Here is a 17,669-nt window from a genome sequence, read left to right as displayed (position 1 = left end):
AGATTTCAGGAGATGGTTTTATTCCTGTTCCTGGCTGGGGTGGAGATCGCCTTTACAGAAGGTAAGTACTGTAGAAAATATAGGGACAGTGATCTCCTGGACGAGTTTCGATCGCCTAGATGGGTCGGAGAGGAATTTCCCAGATTTTTTCTCCCAAATTGGCCATTGGGTTTTTTTTATCTGGTTTTTCACCTCTCCCGGGCGATCACATGGGTTCGGGTGGGATGGAGAGTGATAGTAGATTTGAGGTTAGGATCAGATCAGCCATGATCTTATTGAATGGTGGAGCAGGCTCGAGGGGCCGATTGGCCTACTCCTGCTCCTATTTCTTATGTTCTTATTTAATAGATTTGACAGCTGTATGATTCTATCTGCAGCAATTGTGCCCTGAGGATAAATCTCACGACTAAGTCACTTTCCACATGAGCCATAAGCAGTTCTAAACTTCTGATCAGATGGATACTTTTATCGCCTCCTGTACAGGACCCATTCTCAGCTCTCCTCTAAGGTTTTCCAAGAATTAGTATTCAGTCCTATTATCAATCAATCAATGTCTAAATTGGGCTTTCTATTTTACAAGGTCACTCATTAAGTAAAGTGGACTAGGTTTCCTCTGGTCACCTTGGCCTAGACATTCGATAAGGCCCGTAAACGGGCAGTGGCACCGCGGGGTGAGATTTGCTCACACCCGTAAACAAATCGCAGGCAGCACGTTGTTTTGGTGTTGCCTGCAGATCTGAATGATTTCAGCGCACAGCCCAGCGATGAACGCAAGTATCCAGCAGCACTCCCTGCACACCTGAACTTTTTAAATGTATTGCACCAAGCCACTGCTTCAATAAAATATAAAAATAACACTCCAAAAGCTGAAATCGAAACTTACCTGAAAGATGTTTGTATCCCTTTAAGAAGCACTGACAGTGTTCCTGTACACCTGCTGCACACATGTTCCTCCGTGCGTGGTTAGGAAAGGGCGTTATGGCATGTGGCAAAATCCAAAATCAAAGTCGGGCGTCAAATCAGGCGTTGCATGCCGATTCACATCACGATCTGCACATTTGCACTGGAGAGGGGAACGCAGGCAATGGCAGCGCTATCGACCTCTCCAAAATGGCGGCTGCTGTGTCCGGGCCGGAAGCAAGGCAGTCGCCATTTTTTCAAGAAAACCGAGGTTAACGGCCGGCGCTAAGGTAGGGAATTTCTAGGCCTACATGTTACAGACACTGTTATTAGTAAAATCATAAATGTATTATTTTAGAATGTGTTTATATAGTGACCAAAGAAAATCGTCCCTGGCCTGCAGTCTACAGGATCAGAGGCTCCGATACTGACAGGGGGGGGTTTTACGGGCGGGGATTCGAATGAAAAACCCGGATGTTTGGGTTTCCCCCATGTGCTGTGGAGTTTTAAGCTGCTAGTGTGAGGCTCCCAGCCTCGTTATAATATTTAAATGCCCAACCTGCCTCCTGGGAGCGGGATGGCTGCTTGCCCCCCCCCGTCCTGTCTTCGTTAAACCTGGAAGTGGGCAGGTTGAGGTTGGGTTTGAGATATTGAAAATGTTTACATCTCACCCGACCAATGCTCCCTCGTATTTTTTTTCCGGTGCGCGGCCCCTTTAATGGGTTGCGCGGCCCATTCAAATGTTCGCGCATGCGTGGTTTGTCTGATATAAGAGCTGATGCACGGCCTGCGTGGGACCGCCAGAGAGCTGCACGCAGCTCAACAGGAACACTGCACCCGAATCCAACCCACTCGTTTTTGGGCATTAATATTCACCTCAGAATATAAGGTTCTATTAAAAAAAAGGAAACTAAAGTTATTTATGCTTCCATATATGGGTAAATTTTCATCTTTTCGAATAATGGACTGAAAATCATGACCCCACAAATTAGGTATGCACCCGATATATGCTGGACGCTTTGTGCCGGGAGTGGTAAAGTTAAAATTTAGCCCAGGCTGTAAAGCAGTAATGTTCTGAAGAAATGTATCAACTGGTGTTTTTTAAATTCTTTCTCGGGATGTGGGCGTCGCTGGAAAGGCCGGCATTTATTGCCCATCCCTAATTGCCCTTGAGAAGGTGGTGGTGAGCTGCCTTCTTGAACCGCTGCAGTCTGTGTGGTGAAGGTAGACCCACAGTAGAGGTTTGGTACAACCGAGTAACTTGTTAGGCCATTTCAGAGGGCAGTTAAGAGTCAACCACCTTGCTGTGTGTCTGGAGTCACATATCGGTCAGACTTCCTTTCCTAAAGGACATTAGTGAACCAGTTCGGTTTTCCCGACAATCTTCTAGTTTTATGGTCAATATTACTGAATTACTGCTACTAGCTTTTTTAAAATTCCAAATGTATTTATTTAACTGAATTTAAATTCCCCAGCTGCCATGGTGGGATTTGAACTCATATCTCTGGATCACTATGCTACCGCACCCCTTTACTATTTAGTTCAAGCTGCTAAATCAAGCAAAGTCCACTTTAGTATTAAACAAGAGTTCAAGTGATACGCCAGCTCAACACTGCATCAATTTTTCTGCCTGCTTGTCAGATCTTTAAAAATAAATGGTAAACAGGGCTTTTAGCATGGAAGATAGAGAAAAACCTGTCAGCTGAGACATTCACTGCGCCACCGACAGTGCAGGGAAACTTTCAGCCACCATATTGCTGCGGCGCTGACCCCAACGGGAATCAAGGGCTCAGCTAGTTAGAATATTCATTATTGCGCGGTCTGTGTAAATTCAACCTGCAATGTAACAGTGCGGGGGGAGGGGGGGGTTGTTGGATGGAAAAGATGTGAGGAAGCAGCAGAAACATTCTAAATACGCCCTGAATAGTTGGAATACTTGTTGAAATACTGAGAGGGGGAACGGTGGAGTTCTAACCGTGGGCTGTGCGGGTGCTGCAGGAGTCAGAACCTAGCTCCAAGGCGTCAGGGCTCAGACTTCAGGGGCTTGCTTTAAAGAGGATACTGGATAAGCACTAAAATTACACGGAGGCTCTAAGAGTCATCTCAGAGGGCCTGAGACAAGTGACTAGCATCATGGCACAGGGCAGTGCCATCCTCTTTGCCCATATCCGGGAAGAATTTGAAATGATGCAGTGTTACCTGTCGCGAGCACAAGTCTCACAAGCCTCTGCATCTGACCTCGCTTAACAAAAAAACAACCAGACTAGTTAGTCACCCCGACATGGAGGCCCTGACCACTGGTCTTTAGGCCTTGGGGGAACCATGTCAAGAGGACGATGGCAACCAGATTCAGAGAGTTTTGGGGCAGTATTGTTTGTGGTCTGCACGATCAGTGGGCAGGCAGAACCAGGACCCAGCACAAGATATCGAGAAAATCTCCCAAATTTTGCCCAATGTTGCAAATGTACATGCGGCAGCTGCAGTTATATTTTGGCAGGATTTGCTGGCAATGTGAATAGGGTGGCACTCAAATAACTGACCATTCAAATAACTGACTACAAACAAGCATGGCTGGGATAACCAAATAGAACTGAAAGGATCGGCAGGCTTGGTGATCAACTCCATTAACAGCTATCTTTATTTATGTCACAGGTTACTGCCTTGGGTCAGATTACTACCTGGAACGCAGTTATTACCCATTTGCAATTAGCAGTGAATAATTTAGCTGATGCTGGGGCCAGTGTAAAATCCTTTCAGTCTGTGAAATTTTTCTTTGAGAAATTACTGATAAATTTATTGGATTTGCTTCACACTTATAGATACATGTTAATGCTCAGCATTAGATTTCACTAGGAATTTATCACTATGTTTAATTCAGTTAAAAAAAATAATGAAAGCCATACAAAAATAAAGGGCTTTACGTTAAGTAGCATATAGCAAAGTGGCTAGTTGATTAAAATAGACCCACAATAATCTTCCTTTACGGTGAACAATGAATGAAAACTGTCAAAACTATGCAGCAGATTCTTTGAAAGATTAACAAATTTATGTTTAGCATTTTTAACATTTAGTTGTTCTTCCCCTCAACTCCTATGCTACAAAGTCACTCTCCTGCAAATCTTCCCTCCTTCCTGCACCTTTATTAATTTCAAATGAAGAAAAAGACTTGCATTTATTTAGTGCCTTTCATGACCACCGGATGGCCCAAAGCACTTTACAGCCAATGAGGTACTTTTTGAAGTGTAGTCACTGTTGCAATGTAGGAAACGCAGCAACCAATTTGCTCACAGCAAGCTCCCACAAACAACAATGTGATAATGATCAGTTAATCTGTTTTTAGTGATGCTGATTGAGGGATAAATGTTGGCCAGGTCACCAGAGAGAACTCTTCTGCTCTTCTTCGAAATACTGCCATGGGATCGTTATGTCCACCTGAGAGAGCAGACGGGGCCTCGGTTTAACGTCTCATCTGAAAGACGACACCTCCGACAGGCACATGGAGATCCATCACCTCTTCTCTTGTGGATAGACCCAGAGGCAGAGGGTCGACATGCAGCGCAGCTGAGCTGAGCTGGCAGAGTCCTGCGCCCTCCGACGAGGACTCTCCACTGCTGTCCCTGTCTCCAGAATCTGCTGAGGCTCACTTGTGAGCTGTGAAGCACCAGGTGACAACACTACTCTATGTCCCGAAGGTCCCCCCGAGGTGTGAGTGTCTGCGCTGGTGCTGGGTGCGCTTACTTCTGCTGATGCTGCGCCCTCAGAGGTTGGAGCTTCCTCTGAGGAGTCTGGCTGCACAGCCTCTTCCTCCTCCACAGTGGGGACGGCAGGTTTTGTCTCCAGGGTCGCTGCGAGTGTGGAGCGAAGGGAGGAGTCCATAGCGACCATGAGCAGAGCCTTTGTCGAGTCATTGGCGCATGAACGCATCACCATGGAAAGGTTGGCAACCTCCATGAAGGAGATAACTCGCCAGGGTACGGAAAACATGGTGAGTGCTCATAAGAGAATGACATCTCTTGAGCAGCGTTGGCCATCTATTGAACAGAGAAACCATACCTTCATGGAAGTCCTTCTGAGTAGGACTGCCAGTGCAGAAACGGGTCCCCATAGCCCCCTAAAGCGCAGCAAGGTGCTCTCAAGCCACTTCCAAGCGCTGGCCCTTTCTGGCCTGTGCAGCTTCAGGTGAGTGAACAGCAGCCTGGTGCTCATCCTGCTGTTCCTGGTTCTGCTGCTGCCGCCTCTGCTGCTGGAGATCCTCTAATGGCATGAAGGGAAGGAAAAAAAGGCGTCCCATGCTTCTCGTAGATGCCTCCGCTGAGGAAGCGCTGAGTGAGGGTGGCGAGAGGGGCTTCCCAGGAGATCGCAATGGAGAAGTGTGTGAGGCTCCAACCTTCCACAGCTGTGCCTAAGCCTTGAAGAAGTAGCCCCAAGCCTGCAGCAACAAGGTCCTTCACCAAACAAATGCTGTCCCTTTAAATCGCAGCTTTCCCGAATGACCTGCAGCTGACAGCAAGCAAGCCGGCAAGCTTCACGCCAGGTTTCATCAGCGGGGTTCCCCGCAGGCGTGTTTAGCGTGGGGAACCCCACAAAATTGCAACGGCCCCTGAAAATCGGCTTTAACATGGAAATAAGTGGTAATTAGTGTTCCGATGGCCAGTCCTGCCAGCGGCGGGCGGGACTGAATCGGGTCGCGGAGAAACGGCGGTCCGAAAGTCGGATGGGGTGGGGAATCAGGCAGGGGGGGTCGCGACCCGCTTTTTCAGCGATTTTCGGCCCCCAGCCGCATGAAAAGCCACCCGACGGCTGGCAGAAAATCGGGGCCCACATGTTTTTGGCCACCACCTTGATTCAGTCTGAATCAAAGTGGGCTTCAGCTGCACCTGCATACCTGTGGCTGGAGTGAAAAGTGCTGACAGGGGTGACAGAAAAGCATGCACAAGGACAAGAAAAGAAACAAAAAAGGGAAACAGGGTTAACATGACAACTGACAGGCTAAAAGAAATGTTACTAACTGACCAATGTCGGGCATGTAATTTGACCTACAGCAGATTGTGATGAGGACCATTGAATGGCCAAATGCCATGTTGATGAGGAACATGTTCCATCACATCCAACACTCAGTACAGGACAAGACTGCAAATATTGTATCTCCTTACTCTGTATTCAGAGTGCAGTTATTATTTTACATGTAAATAGCTTCACATTTTCCACCAGATTGGTGTGTTTTTTCCCCACTGACTGGCAATTCTCATTCAAACTCCATTAAAGGCAGATCCAGCCAGAGTACTTTTTTGTGACTGATGCTGGCACAGTCATGAATTCTTCACTCAAGTACAATTGTTGTACACAAGAGTCGACTTTGTAGCAAACTTGAAATACGCATCACCATCAGAACAGGACAGTAGCGACGGCAAATGACACCTTGTTGCTGTAAGTGTAACAGTGCCTGCTGCAAGAAATGGCTAAGCCAAAGGTAGAGCATGAAGTCAAATTACACTAATTCCCTTATCCCCTTTCCACAGCTGACTCTCATTCCTTATGTAATAAGGCAAAGCAGAGGACTCTATAGCACAAGACGTGCAAAGCATTAGCAGGCAGCTGAGTTAAATGGGATTCATAAAACTCCAGTGGTTGACTCAGAAAGTCTAAACTCAAATTAAAATCCATAATATAGTAATGATCAGGAGAAATTCTTTTTTTTTTACATGGATCAGCGAGATAGCTGACCTTGAATTCACCCTGATCGCCACTCTCATCTCTCTTTCAGAAGGAATTTGCACGGACTGATTCATCGATACCCTGCCAGAAATGTCAGAATTCACATCAACCTTCCTGAGGCCCCTTTCATTTTAACTATTCGTTTTTTCAAATGCGGCTGCTTCATAAGCCTCTTTCATCATGCCAGTTTTTTAAAGTTCTTACTTCTGATAGTATTAATAAAAACTATTACACATAATCTTGAAGCAGTGTCTCTTTGGCTAATGTGTACATCTCAGTTTCATTTACTATCAAGTGCTGCTGGTGATGTCTTAAATGATTATGATTTTACAATGGGAGGATGTACAGTGTTCTTGAAAACCCTTCATAACTGTATCGATAGATGGTACAATAGATGCTTTTAGCACCGAAGGAGACCATTCAGCACCTCGTGTCTTTGTTGGAGTGGTCCAAAATGAATACTACTGCCCTGCTGTCTCACCACACCGCTGTATCTTCACTATCCAGTATCTGAGCCATAGAGACCTGGAAGGTCCGAGGTTTGATCCTTCTTCTGCGCACAATTACCTGATCTGAGATGAGGCAGTGGTAGGGCTGCTGCAATTGGCCACAGCATCTTTGGGCTTAGGAGGGAAAACGCAGACAGAGTTGCTGCTTCCAGATGCTATCCAAAAAGCACTGCTGGACGTGTGCGTGGTCGGGTGTCGGGTGAAGATACAATCAAGCTTGGGTGTGATGCCAATAGGAACATAGGAATTGCTAGACGAGAAAAGACCACGGACCATCTAGTTCCCCTTCTACTATCCTGGTAGTCGCACGATACAATGATAATGGAGTTGTTGACTAATCAATCTCTATCAATTAGTCTACAACAGACCCAGACATGATACGAGGAAAACCCCAGTGGTGAAGAGCTTTGGAAACCATATGTCCAAAGTCAACTGTTCCTCCCAAGCATGCTCCACTAACCAACATGTCATATCTCAAATCACTCATATACGGTGTCCTAAAATGTTATTTTATGAAAAAATCTATCTAATTTGCATTTGAATGAATCAATACTAACTGCTTCCACTGTCTAGGGAGTCTGTTCCATAGATTGATCACTCGCTGACTGAATTATTGTTTCTGCTGAACATATTCCACTGAAATATTATTCAAGACACTCACTGTTAATTCGAATAGAAAATATTACAGCTCCACGAGAGAATAAGCTACACTTACCGCATAAAAAACATAAAACAAATAGAAACATTTTCAAAATGAAACCTGTAAACTCCACGGTATTGGTGATAAAAGTGCGGGCAATAATGGAATGATTCTTCCAGTACACCAGCAAAAGTGGGAATGTGCAGTGGGAGCACAAGTCGTGCACTCCAGTCTCTGCCAATGCTGCAGTACAACTATCGACACGGAACTGTGCGACAACAATCCCTCGGATTTAAGAGGTGTTAATCCCAGCTATTTTGTAACAGCCGTTAAACAAATGTTAACATAAGAACATAAGAAATAGGAGCAGGAATAGGCCACTTGGCCCCTCGAGCCTGCTCCGCCATTCAATAAGATCATGACTGATCTTGGGCTCAAAGCCACTTCCCTGCCCGCTCCCCATAACCCTTCACTCCCTTATCTTGCAATACGACCCTCTGAGAGAAGAAATTCCTCATCTCAGTTCTAAAAGGGCGACCCTTTATTCTGAAACTATGCCCCCAAGTTCTAGATTTCCCCACGAGGGGAAACATCCTCTCTGCATCTTCCCTTGTCGAGCCCCCTCAATATCTTATATGTTTCAATAAGATCACCTCTCATTCTTCTAAATTCCAATGAGTATAGGTCCAACCTGCTCAACCTTTTTTCATAAGAAACAACCTTGTCCTTGAAGGTGCGCTGTGCAATAAACTACCGTTTCTTCCACTTTTAGCGGAAATGTAAACCCATGGATTAATCCCTCTGCTAAAAATAGCAGAGAGGAAATTCAGGCTCTGTAAATAATATCTTCCAGCATAAATTTAAGAGCTTTAAATAACTCGGGACAAAACAAAACCTGTACCCTGACATTTAGTTGACATGTAGCCCCAAAATTTTTTTTTTGATGAAATGAAGTCACAGCTTCCCGAGTGCAGTGTCTTTGTTGAAGATCTCGCCTACCTGCAATGTACAACCATAGGCCCAGCATCGGGAGGGTTGCAGGCTTTCACTCGCCGCAGGAAGGCCAGGAACGGCGTTGGGTGCTCTGGGACCCCGTGATCAGGCCACGCTGTGAACTGGAATTGTCGTACTTCCCTCTTTTCACTGGAGCCAATCTATTAGGCCAAGGTGATTTTATTAACAAACCGATGAGCACATTCATAATAACCAAAAAAAAAGCTTTATTTTGGCCACAATAATAGATGAAGTTTTCCACACTGACGTACATAATAACTTCCTGGCGCCTGTCATTTGTAGATCAAATTACACTGCTTGTTGTCTTAATGAATGAAATTTAGATTTGCCCTCCAGGTTTTACTACCTCTAATCCAATTTAAACAGAGAAAATGCGGATATCTGATCTGCAGATGTCAGGCTGCGGTAATGTACTTTCTTCTAATGAACTAAAATGACTCTGTGAGCATGTGAATGTAAAAAGGGAATAATTAGAATAAAGAATTTCTGTAGCCACAAATTCTTGGAGAAGGAGGTAACAGTGTGTGTGTGTGTGTACGAGACAGAGGACAGAGCAACACCTCCCTCACATGGTTCATACGTGGCTCAGATGGCGAAGTCCTTTCTTTAATATCGCCTCCAACAATGTGGTAATGACATTTCAGGAGAACAGATGCACTTTGCTGTTGACCGGGATCATCAAGAATATGCCCAGAAGGAATAAAAAGGGTTTAACCCCCTTCTTAAGCCAAACCAGGGACACAATTTGTTCTGTAAATGCACCAGTTTAGAATTGCCAACTAGCAGAGAAGACAGCAAATCTATGATGGTACATTTTTGTAAAATGAATCACAGAAAGACACTGCTCAGAAGGAGGCCATTCAGCCCATCGTGCCTGCGCCGGCTCTTTGGTAGAGCTATCCAATTAGTCCTACACCCCCGTTCTTTCCCCATAGCCCTGCAAATGTTTTCCCTTCAAGTAAATATCCAATTCCCTTTTGAATGTTACTATTGAATCTGCTTCTGCCACCCTTTCAGGCAACGCATTCCAGGTCACAACAACTTGCTGTGTAAAAAAATGTTCCCTCATGTCACCTCTGGTTCTTTTGCCAATCACCCTAAGAAGTGCTTCCTAATTTCACTCCTGAATGGTCTGGCTCTAAGTTTTAGATTATGTCCCCTTGTTCTGGATTTCCCCACCAGTGGAAATAATTGATCTATACTAATTGATCTTCTGAATCCTTTTATCATTTTAAACACTTTGATTAGATCACCCCTCAATTTTCCATACTCGAGGGAATACAAGTCAAGTAGGGCGCCAGTCCTGTCCCAGAAATATCAGGGGGGCAAAAAAGGCTCAACCAATTTTTTTTACATTTTCAGGGGACCAGGCCAGGAATCAGATCAGGTGAGCCGGCAGGAGGCTGGTACACCTTTTTTCATTAGGCACACTGGCATTCCCAGGCCAGCCATGAGGAGACGTTCAGCCTGAGCGTTCCTTGCTCTGCCCCAAACAAGACCCAGCAGAAAGTGTGCATTCACGGCCTAATCGTGGCCGCTGATCAGCCTGCAGACATTAATGGTGATGCTGAAGCTCACTTCTGCCGGTGAACACACTCTATCCATAACTTTGTCAGTGCAGTGCAGCTGCCGCCGTGAAATGACAGTTGTGGGTAGGGCGAGTGGCGGGGACGCTGCTGAGCAGGGGATCCTGCCCATAACCTACAACAAACTTTTAGTCTAAAGCTGAAGGAAACGTCCACCTATAAAACAGTGCATCTTCTGAGTTACCATTAACAACGCCACTGGAAATCGCCAAGTTCACAACTAATTATGGAAGTTAAGTTGCTCCATCCACACTAGATATTTATTATAGTCTTGACTTGCTAACCCTGACAATGAGTCTATCAAGAGTAGAATGTAACCCATCAATAAACACATGAATTTAGAAGACCTGGGATTGAAATTCCTTCTGTCAATATTTTAAGCTTAAAAAATCCATGTGAATACAAAAATCAAAAACGTCACTAAAAATCTGCTCTGCAGAATGGGAACTTGCCCCACTGCTGGTTGTCTCTCAGCAGATCCAAGCACTCCAACGTGGGAGTCCAATAGACTGCACATGGCCTAGAAGGCCAGTGATTGTTCAGCATAGATAAACCAGATAATTACATCTCAAATGTACAAATGAGGGAGGCCATTCAGCCTATCTAGCTCATCCTTGCGTTGAAACCTACAATCTCTTTCATAGCATCCAACTGCCTCTCAAATGACGAGAATCCTTGCCTCTGCTACTCCCCACATTCCAGGTACTGATCACTCTTTGTATGAAGAAGTACTTCTTGACATCAGCACTGAATTTGACTTTTACCAGTTTGTACTTGTGTCCCCTTGTCCTGCAGTTGTGACTTAACTTGAAACAGCGATCAGGATTAATATTCTCTATTCCACTTAGTATCTTATATACCTCTATATAATGGCCCCTCTCATTTGCCTCCTTTCAAGGCTGAAGAGTCCCTGGCCTAGAAATTGAGTTTGCGCTGCGTCAGGGCTTTAGCGCCGGAAGTTAGCGCCGGCGCTAAGTCCCTTTGCGCGCGCCAAAAATTCAGTAGCGCCGCGCCCAAACAGCTGCCGGTGCTACTGAAGGGTTTTAGCGCCTGAAAACTGGCGCAACGCGCCGCATTGCGGCGCCCGCTGCGGTGCGGCAGGCTCGGGAAGTGCAGGCCTCCTCCTTCCGTTAAGGAGGAGCTGCCTGCACCCGGCCGCGGCCCGCGCAAATCTCTTCAAAAATGAGCCCGGCACCTCGGACAAGTGCCGGGCTTGCATCTGTTCCGGGGGGGGGGTGGGGGGGAGAAGTCCGGGGAGGGAGCTGCGGGCAGGCGGCCGGCGGGAAAGCGGCCGGCCGCCGCGCCTCCTTAAAGCGCCGGCGCAGACTCCGGCAACACTCGTTTGCCGGAGTCTTAGTTGCGGCTGCCACTGGCGAGGCGGCCGCAACTGAATTTCGGCTTGGGGCCGGGTTACCACGGCAACCGGGACGCTGCGCACACCGATGACGTCATCGGTGCCGGCGCAGCGCTACCGGTCTACCGCCGCGGAAGGGCCCCAGGTAATTTAGGAACCGGCGCCAATTGCAGCGCTAGGCCCTCTAGCGCCGCAAAATCGGTGCTAAGGGCACTGAATTTCTAGGCCCATGTTTCTTCCAACTAATTTTTGGTCTCGAGTACTGTACTGCAATGTCTCAATAGATATTAGTTTTTATTTAGTGTTAGTGTTTAGCTTTTCACAGAAGAAAATAGGAGTATTTTGATTGTTAGCTGGGTTCACTGCATTAGATTAGGATCAAACTGGGTTATAAATGTTACAGCAGCAAAGCAGATTTTCTTTATTTTTGAAAAAAATCATTAGCCTAAAAGAGAATAAAAGCTATACCTTGTCTAATGTTAATGTTCTAACACAGTAGGTTGCCAGTTCAACCGTATCCTGCAGGGTGACCTGGATTAATCCAAAGGTTTCTGTACCTCTCGAAGGCCAATACTGGTCACATTTCACCTGTAAGAATAACAACCAGATTACTGTGAAGAGGGAGGCTTCCAGATAATAAGAAACACTCATAAATGACATGCTTAAAAACACATTTTAAAATGTTTTTCCATTCTATTGTTAACTTGCTGTGTTTTTTTTTAATCCACACACAGTCATGGCGTTGAATACATTGACTTTATTACGAAGTCAATACTGTGTTGTCACTGCACAAGAACACTGTTCAGGAGAAAATGCGTCTGGTTGCTGATAAATCAGTTAACAAGCGCAGGCTTTCCAATCTGATTGACACGTGGAGGCTCATAATGCATAAACAGTTTATCTTAGTTCAGCGGTACAAGTGTTACCACTGCCAACGATAAAGGGCTTTGAGCCCTGGTGCGACAGGACACGGAAGGTTTGCTCAGGCACCTTGCACAGGCAAGGCAGTATTTTCACCTCTTCAGTGGCCGTTGACACTGGTGCCATTTGAGGGGGAGGGATTCTGGTGTCATTACAACACAGCAGTCTTACGGACCTGCTTAAAGAAAAAGAACGCATTTTACATCCAAAAATAGTCCGAAGGTGCATTTTACCTCAGTAACCTTAAATCAAGGTTTGCAGAGTGCTGTTAGAAACCCTATGCTAGCCAGCCTTTATCTGCTTAAACAAATGTGTCCTCAGGTTAATGAGTACTAAACAGCTGAATCACATACGTGTTCAGATAATAAAATAACAAAATGCAAAGGCGTAGCACTTTTCGATGAGATGTTAAATGGGTCAATATTATAATTATATTACCAGAATTACAGATTTTGCTAGCGGGCACTGGTTGTGGAATTCCATTAAATTTATTGCACCACACAGAGATTTATAAAAAAACATGTCTTTTTAATGCCACTACCAATACTTAAAAATGTAAAAAGTAATGGGCCGTATATTCCGATGCCTACGGGTATGTACGAGCTGTGTACACACCCGTAGGGACATCGGAAATGCCGATTTCAGGCATGCCAAGCGCATGCGCTGAAAACCGGCATTTCCAATCAGTCAAGAATGCTCTTGACAGATCGGACGCCTGCCCCGGAGAAGGGCCTCCGCAGGCGGATAGTTCTGCTTTCTGGAGAACCACTGCCTGCTGAAAACCCTTAGAAATCTTACGCCTGGTAAAAGCAGCGTAAGGCCTGCTTTTACCAGCATAAGAGTTGAAAAAAAGTAAAAAAACATTTTTTTTAAATAATTATAATTTAAAAATATTTTTTTAAAAGGTAAGTTTATTTTTAGCCCTGTAAAAAACTTTAATTATTTTTTCAAAAAATTAAATTTTTGTTTAAAATATTTAATTTAATGTAATTTTAACTCATTTTAAAAATGTGATTAAATTTTTTTTTAAATGTTTCACTGTGTTTTTGGGGTAATACCCATTCATATATTTGACAGGTCTATTTGTCAAGTGGGTGAAGGGAGATTACCTTCTCCTATTGGCTCCCCATGGCCCACATGATCCCAGGGGCGCTTGCGAACCGCCTGCGCCTCTGGGATACGTGGGCCCTGCGCATTTCGAGTTGGAGAGGCCCAGGAGCGGAACTATACGCACCTTGGGAGCCCTCAGGTAAGGGCGTAGATTTTTTCCAGATCAGAGGGCTCCGCACGCAGGAAGCCTCCAATCGGAAAATACGGGCCAATGTGTTAATCATCAGCTTCCTATAACATGAACAATTCCAGGCAATAGCAGAAACAAACATTGAGGGTCGAAGTGTTATGAGCATGAAATGGGCAATCATTTTTGTTGCATTCTTTGTTTTTCCATTAGCAATTATGCAAAAACATTCCAATTTGACATCTATAATTCAATTCTAACAATAGGGCCGTTTAACATTCATTCTGTCTGTGCAATATTAGACATGTAACCCTTTGAGAACCTTTGCCCTGTGACCAACACTAATACCATACTGTCACATTTTCTAATTCCTTCACAGCACACTAAACCCTTGTGTATAATCTATACTATGCATTTCATGCATGCATTTCAGGTTAGAATATTATTTTAGAAATTGTACTAATAGGGAACTAAAAAGTAATTATTGTTTAATCCTTATAGGATTTTCACTGATGATTTATCCCTGATGGATAGAGTTTTTCCATTTGTTCTTTTTCCTAGGTTCTTGGGAGTACATGCAGCTTTTTAATAGGAGCGAGCAAATTCCAACCCAGACCCAAAGTCCAATGAAGCATAAGCTCCTTGGATGCACATTCCAAGAAAAATAACTTTAGGGTTGAGATAGAAACATGCAACATCATATGGCTTCCGTATGTACTAATGATAACTCATAACACTTGAAACAGCTGGAGTTATACTTTTCAATTACACAACAAAACAGAGGCAGGCCAAGATGTCAGCCACTATCACAACTGAAGCTCCTGCCCCTCATCTCAGAAAGGGGCCTCCTGTAAAAGAGAGGGTATGAATGGTCCAGGATACAAGCTGAGCTCTCCACGATCACTGATCAATGGACAGCAAGTGCCTGCAGGTCAGGGTGGGTCAGTCACCTCAGCATTTTCCTCTCCATCTCCAAAGTGGAATTCTAAAATGAAAAGTGCTCCACACGGTGACAATGGCGAGGACAAATGCAACTCATTCAAACAATGGCAGGTGGCTTGGAATGAGAGGCAGCCTGTGGCCTTAACCCACAGATTAGAAAAAAAAATATCATGGCAATAAATCTTACCCAGTCTCTTTATGCCTATTTCACCAATGCACCATGATTTCCGCTCACAAATCACCACACAGAAATCCCAACACTAAACTTTACCTCAATTAACACTGAACCTCGGAGAGAAAATGGAACGCTTCGCTCATACTGTGGTGAATAAAACACCTTCAGATTTAAGACAGTTTATTTTAGCTTGTTTATCACCAGTGATCCATTTCCTATCATCTTTTAGTTTGTGACCTAACCTTGATTAACTTTCAGTGAATGCCTCTTAGTTAATAGTCCACAGCTCCCTCACATGGTTCTTGTATGCCATGTCTGGAGTCTATGGGGGTTAAACTGGTTAGCCCCCGAAAACGGGCGCAGGGATCGCGATGCACAATTAATCTGCGCCCATTTAATAGAATGCAGGCAGGATGCCAACTTCGTGCTGCCTGCTCATTATAATGATTACTGCGTGCATCAGCAGGGGGCCCGATCTGGTTACTTCCTAGCACTACTTAAAGCAAGCCTGCACCTCTTAAAGCGAGCCTGCACCTCTTAAAGGGACGGTGCACTGTGGCTGCTGGAGGTGCTGGCATCATTGGGAATAGTGCTGTGCAGCAATCAACAATGGCTGATCATGGGAGAGAGCGGGCACCAAGGTTTTCAGACGCTGCACAGGAGGTCTTGGTGGAGGAGGTGGAATGGAGGAAAGGTGTCATGTATCCACAGGGGGGCCTCCAGACACATGCTCAGAAGGCAGTGGCAAGAGATAGCAGAGCAGGTCAATGCCAGGAGTATAGCTCCAAGAACAGGGATGCAGTGCATGAGGAAGTTTAATGATCTGACACGAGTGGTCAAAGCCAGTGAATGTATCTTCAAATGCCATATCTTACCAACTGCACCATTAGCCTCAGACACTGCTCAATTCAACACCCCCCCATCACTCACCTACCAACAATCTCTATCAATCAGGACTCATACCTCACATTCATAGCTTCACCTCAGCCTCACACACTTAGCACTGCTGCAAGCCTCACACCCACATCTCACAGCTTGTGCACACTGCCAGCTATTCAATCATGACAGGCACACCACCCAAAGACATTGCATCACGCTCACTGACACACTGGCGCACAACCAGAGGCAGCAGGAACTAACCGGAGGGAGAGAGGTATGTTCTACCCCCCATGTATGAGACGGTGCTGGCCATTGAAGATGAGGGTATCCACATACCCAATTCTCCTTCTCTCATCCCACTTCTCCCTCATCTCACAATCTCTGCTGACAGAGAAGCTGCAGATGGTGTAAGCATGCACTTCTTACATTCTCCTCTCCCCTCACCACAACCCAACCTTTGTCCCTTTTTCCTTTCAGATGCTCAAGAACTGCAACCTGCCCCGGCAGTGGAGGAAGAGAAAGAAGAAAGTGATGAAGAAGAAACACCGTCACTCAATTTCACACTCGCAGCCACCAGCTCAGATACTGACACTGCGAGTAATTTAGAAAACAGCACAGAGGCGGGATCTGCACCGGGCATGAGTGGCCTGCAGCCAGGGCAGGGGGAAAGGAGAGTGCAGGTGCCAGCACGCTGGATGGCGAGATCATACACTAGTTCTACTGCAGAAGAATCAGATGATGATTTTGATGGGCGGGCCAGGCTACAGAAGAAGGCTGATGGGTGTACCCACTCAATGCTTGGTGCACTGGGAACCCTGCTGGAAAGCCTGCCCTCAATGTCAAGGAGCATGGAGAAGTGCAGCACCAAATTGGCATGGGGCTATGCGAGGTTAAGAGTGAGCGTAGGCTGGAGCGTGGAGCTTCACAATGTCAGTGCTGGCATCAAATCTTGCACGCTGATTAACGTCATGATCTGCCTGCTCTGCATTTTTCCAGCAGATGTTAGGTGCGCACGCGTGCTAACCCCGTCACCAAGATGGCATTCGGTGCATTTCACGACAGGAGCGTGTGTGAGCACTGCGGACGCCATTTTGGAACCTTAAAGGGTCTCGTAGCGTCCAAAAAAACAGGCGCTGCCGAGCCCAATTTCACCCCTGTACAATTGGTTGAGTTCTACGATTGTGGAAACATCTTTGGAAACTGAGTCAGAAGTCTGATATCTCAGTCAATGTCATAAGTAGGAGCTAAACCAAGTGGGGTGGGGGTCGGGAGAGCGAGAACCAACTGGTTCGGTTCCAGTATACACATGTCTCAACCATTTATATATTTAGACCATTTTTTTAAAGTGCCGGGTTAATTTAGTCCACAAGATCTAAGCTCACTATCTTTAGCTGGGTTTATTACTCCTGAATGCTCAGAATGCGGAGGTCCCAATAGCACAAAGGTTGGTGCGCTCAGTGAAAAAAGCTTGGCTCGTGCCACCCCACCTGCTTCTTGCCCTCCTAAAGGTTTTAATTGCTGGTGTGTGCAACCAACCCTCTCTCCTGACCATATAGTAACTGAGTAGACTGTGATGGACGGGTGAGAGATGGGCCAGTGGCTATGTTCGTTTGTTGCTGTTGCCATTCACCCCGCCCCCTCCCCCCCAACTCCAGTTTAATCAAGTCACGCTGTCGGAGAAATGGGATGGTTCCTCCAGTAGGAGATAGTGCCTCTGAAAGCTCAGGAGTGTTCTCAGGCTGCAAGCAAACAGCAATGGGGGTCTGACAATACTAACATCAAGATGACGTTGGTTAA

The 17,669-nt window shown here is 45.6% G+C and overlaps 1 protein-coding gene across 4 annotated transcripts in view; it reads right to left on the bottom strand.

Moving 5' to 3' along the window:
* The window catches only part of LOC147124841 (receptor-type tyrosine-protein phosphatase delta), a 148,983-nt gene that overhangs the window by 46,569 nt on the left and 84,745 nt on the right, over positions 1 to 17,669 (bottom strand). For all 4 annotated transcript variants that reach the window (XM_085993914.1, XM_085993920.1, XM_085993928.1 and 1 more), the window contains 2 exons: positions 12,187 to 12,306; positions 8,764 to 8,918 (listed from right to left, as the gene is read on the bottom strand). In XM_085993914.1, the coding sequence (XP_085850040.1) occupies positions 8,764 to 8,918; positions 12,187 to 12,306 (275 nt within the window). The remainder of the gene's footprint in view (positions 1 to 8,763; positions 8,919 to 12,186; positions 12,307 to 17,669) is intronic.

This window comes from Somniosus microcephalus, chromosome 1, assembly GCF_052327205.1.
Source record: "Somniosus microcephalus isolate GS21.2 chromosome 1, FLI_Smic_1.0, whole genome shotgun sequence".
Classification (NCBI taxonomy): Eukaryota; Metazoa; Chordata; class Chondrichthyes; order Squaliformes; family Somniosidae; genus Somniosus; species Somniosus microcephalus.
The sequence above is the reverse complement of the archived record's forward strand: the minus strand, read 5'-3'. Positions and strand labels throughout refer to the sequence as shown.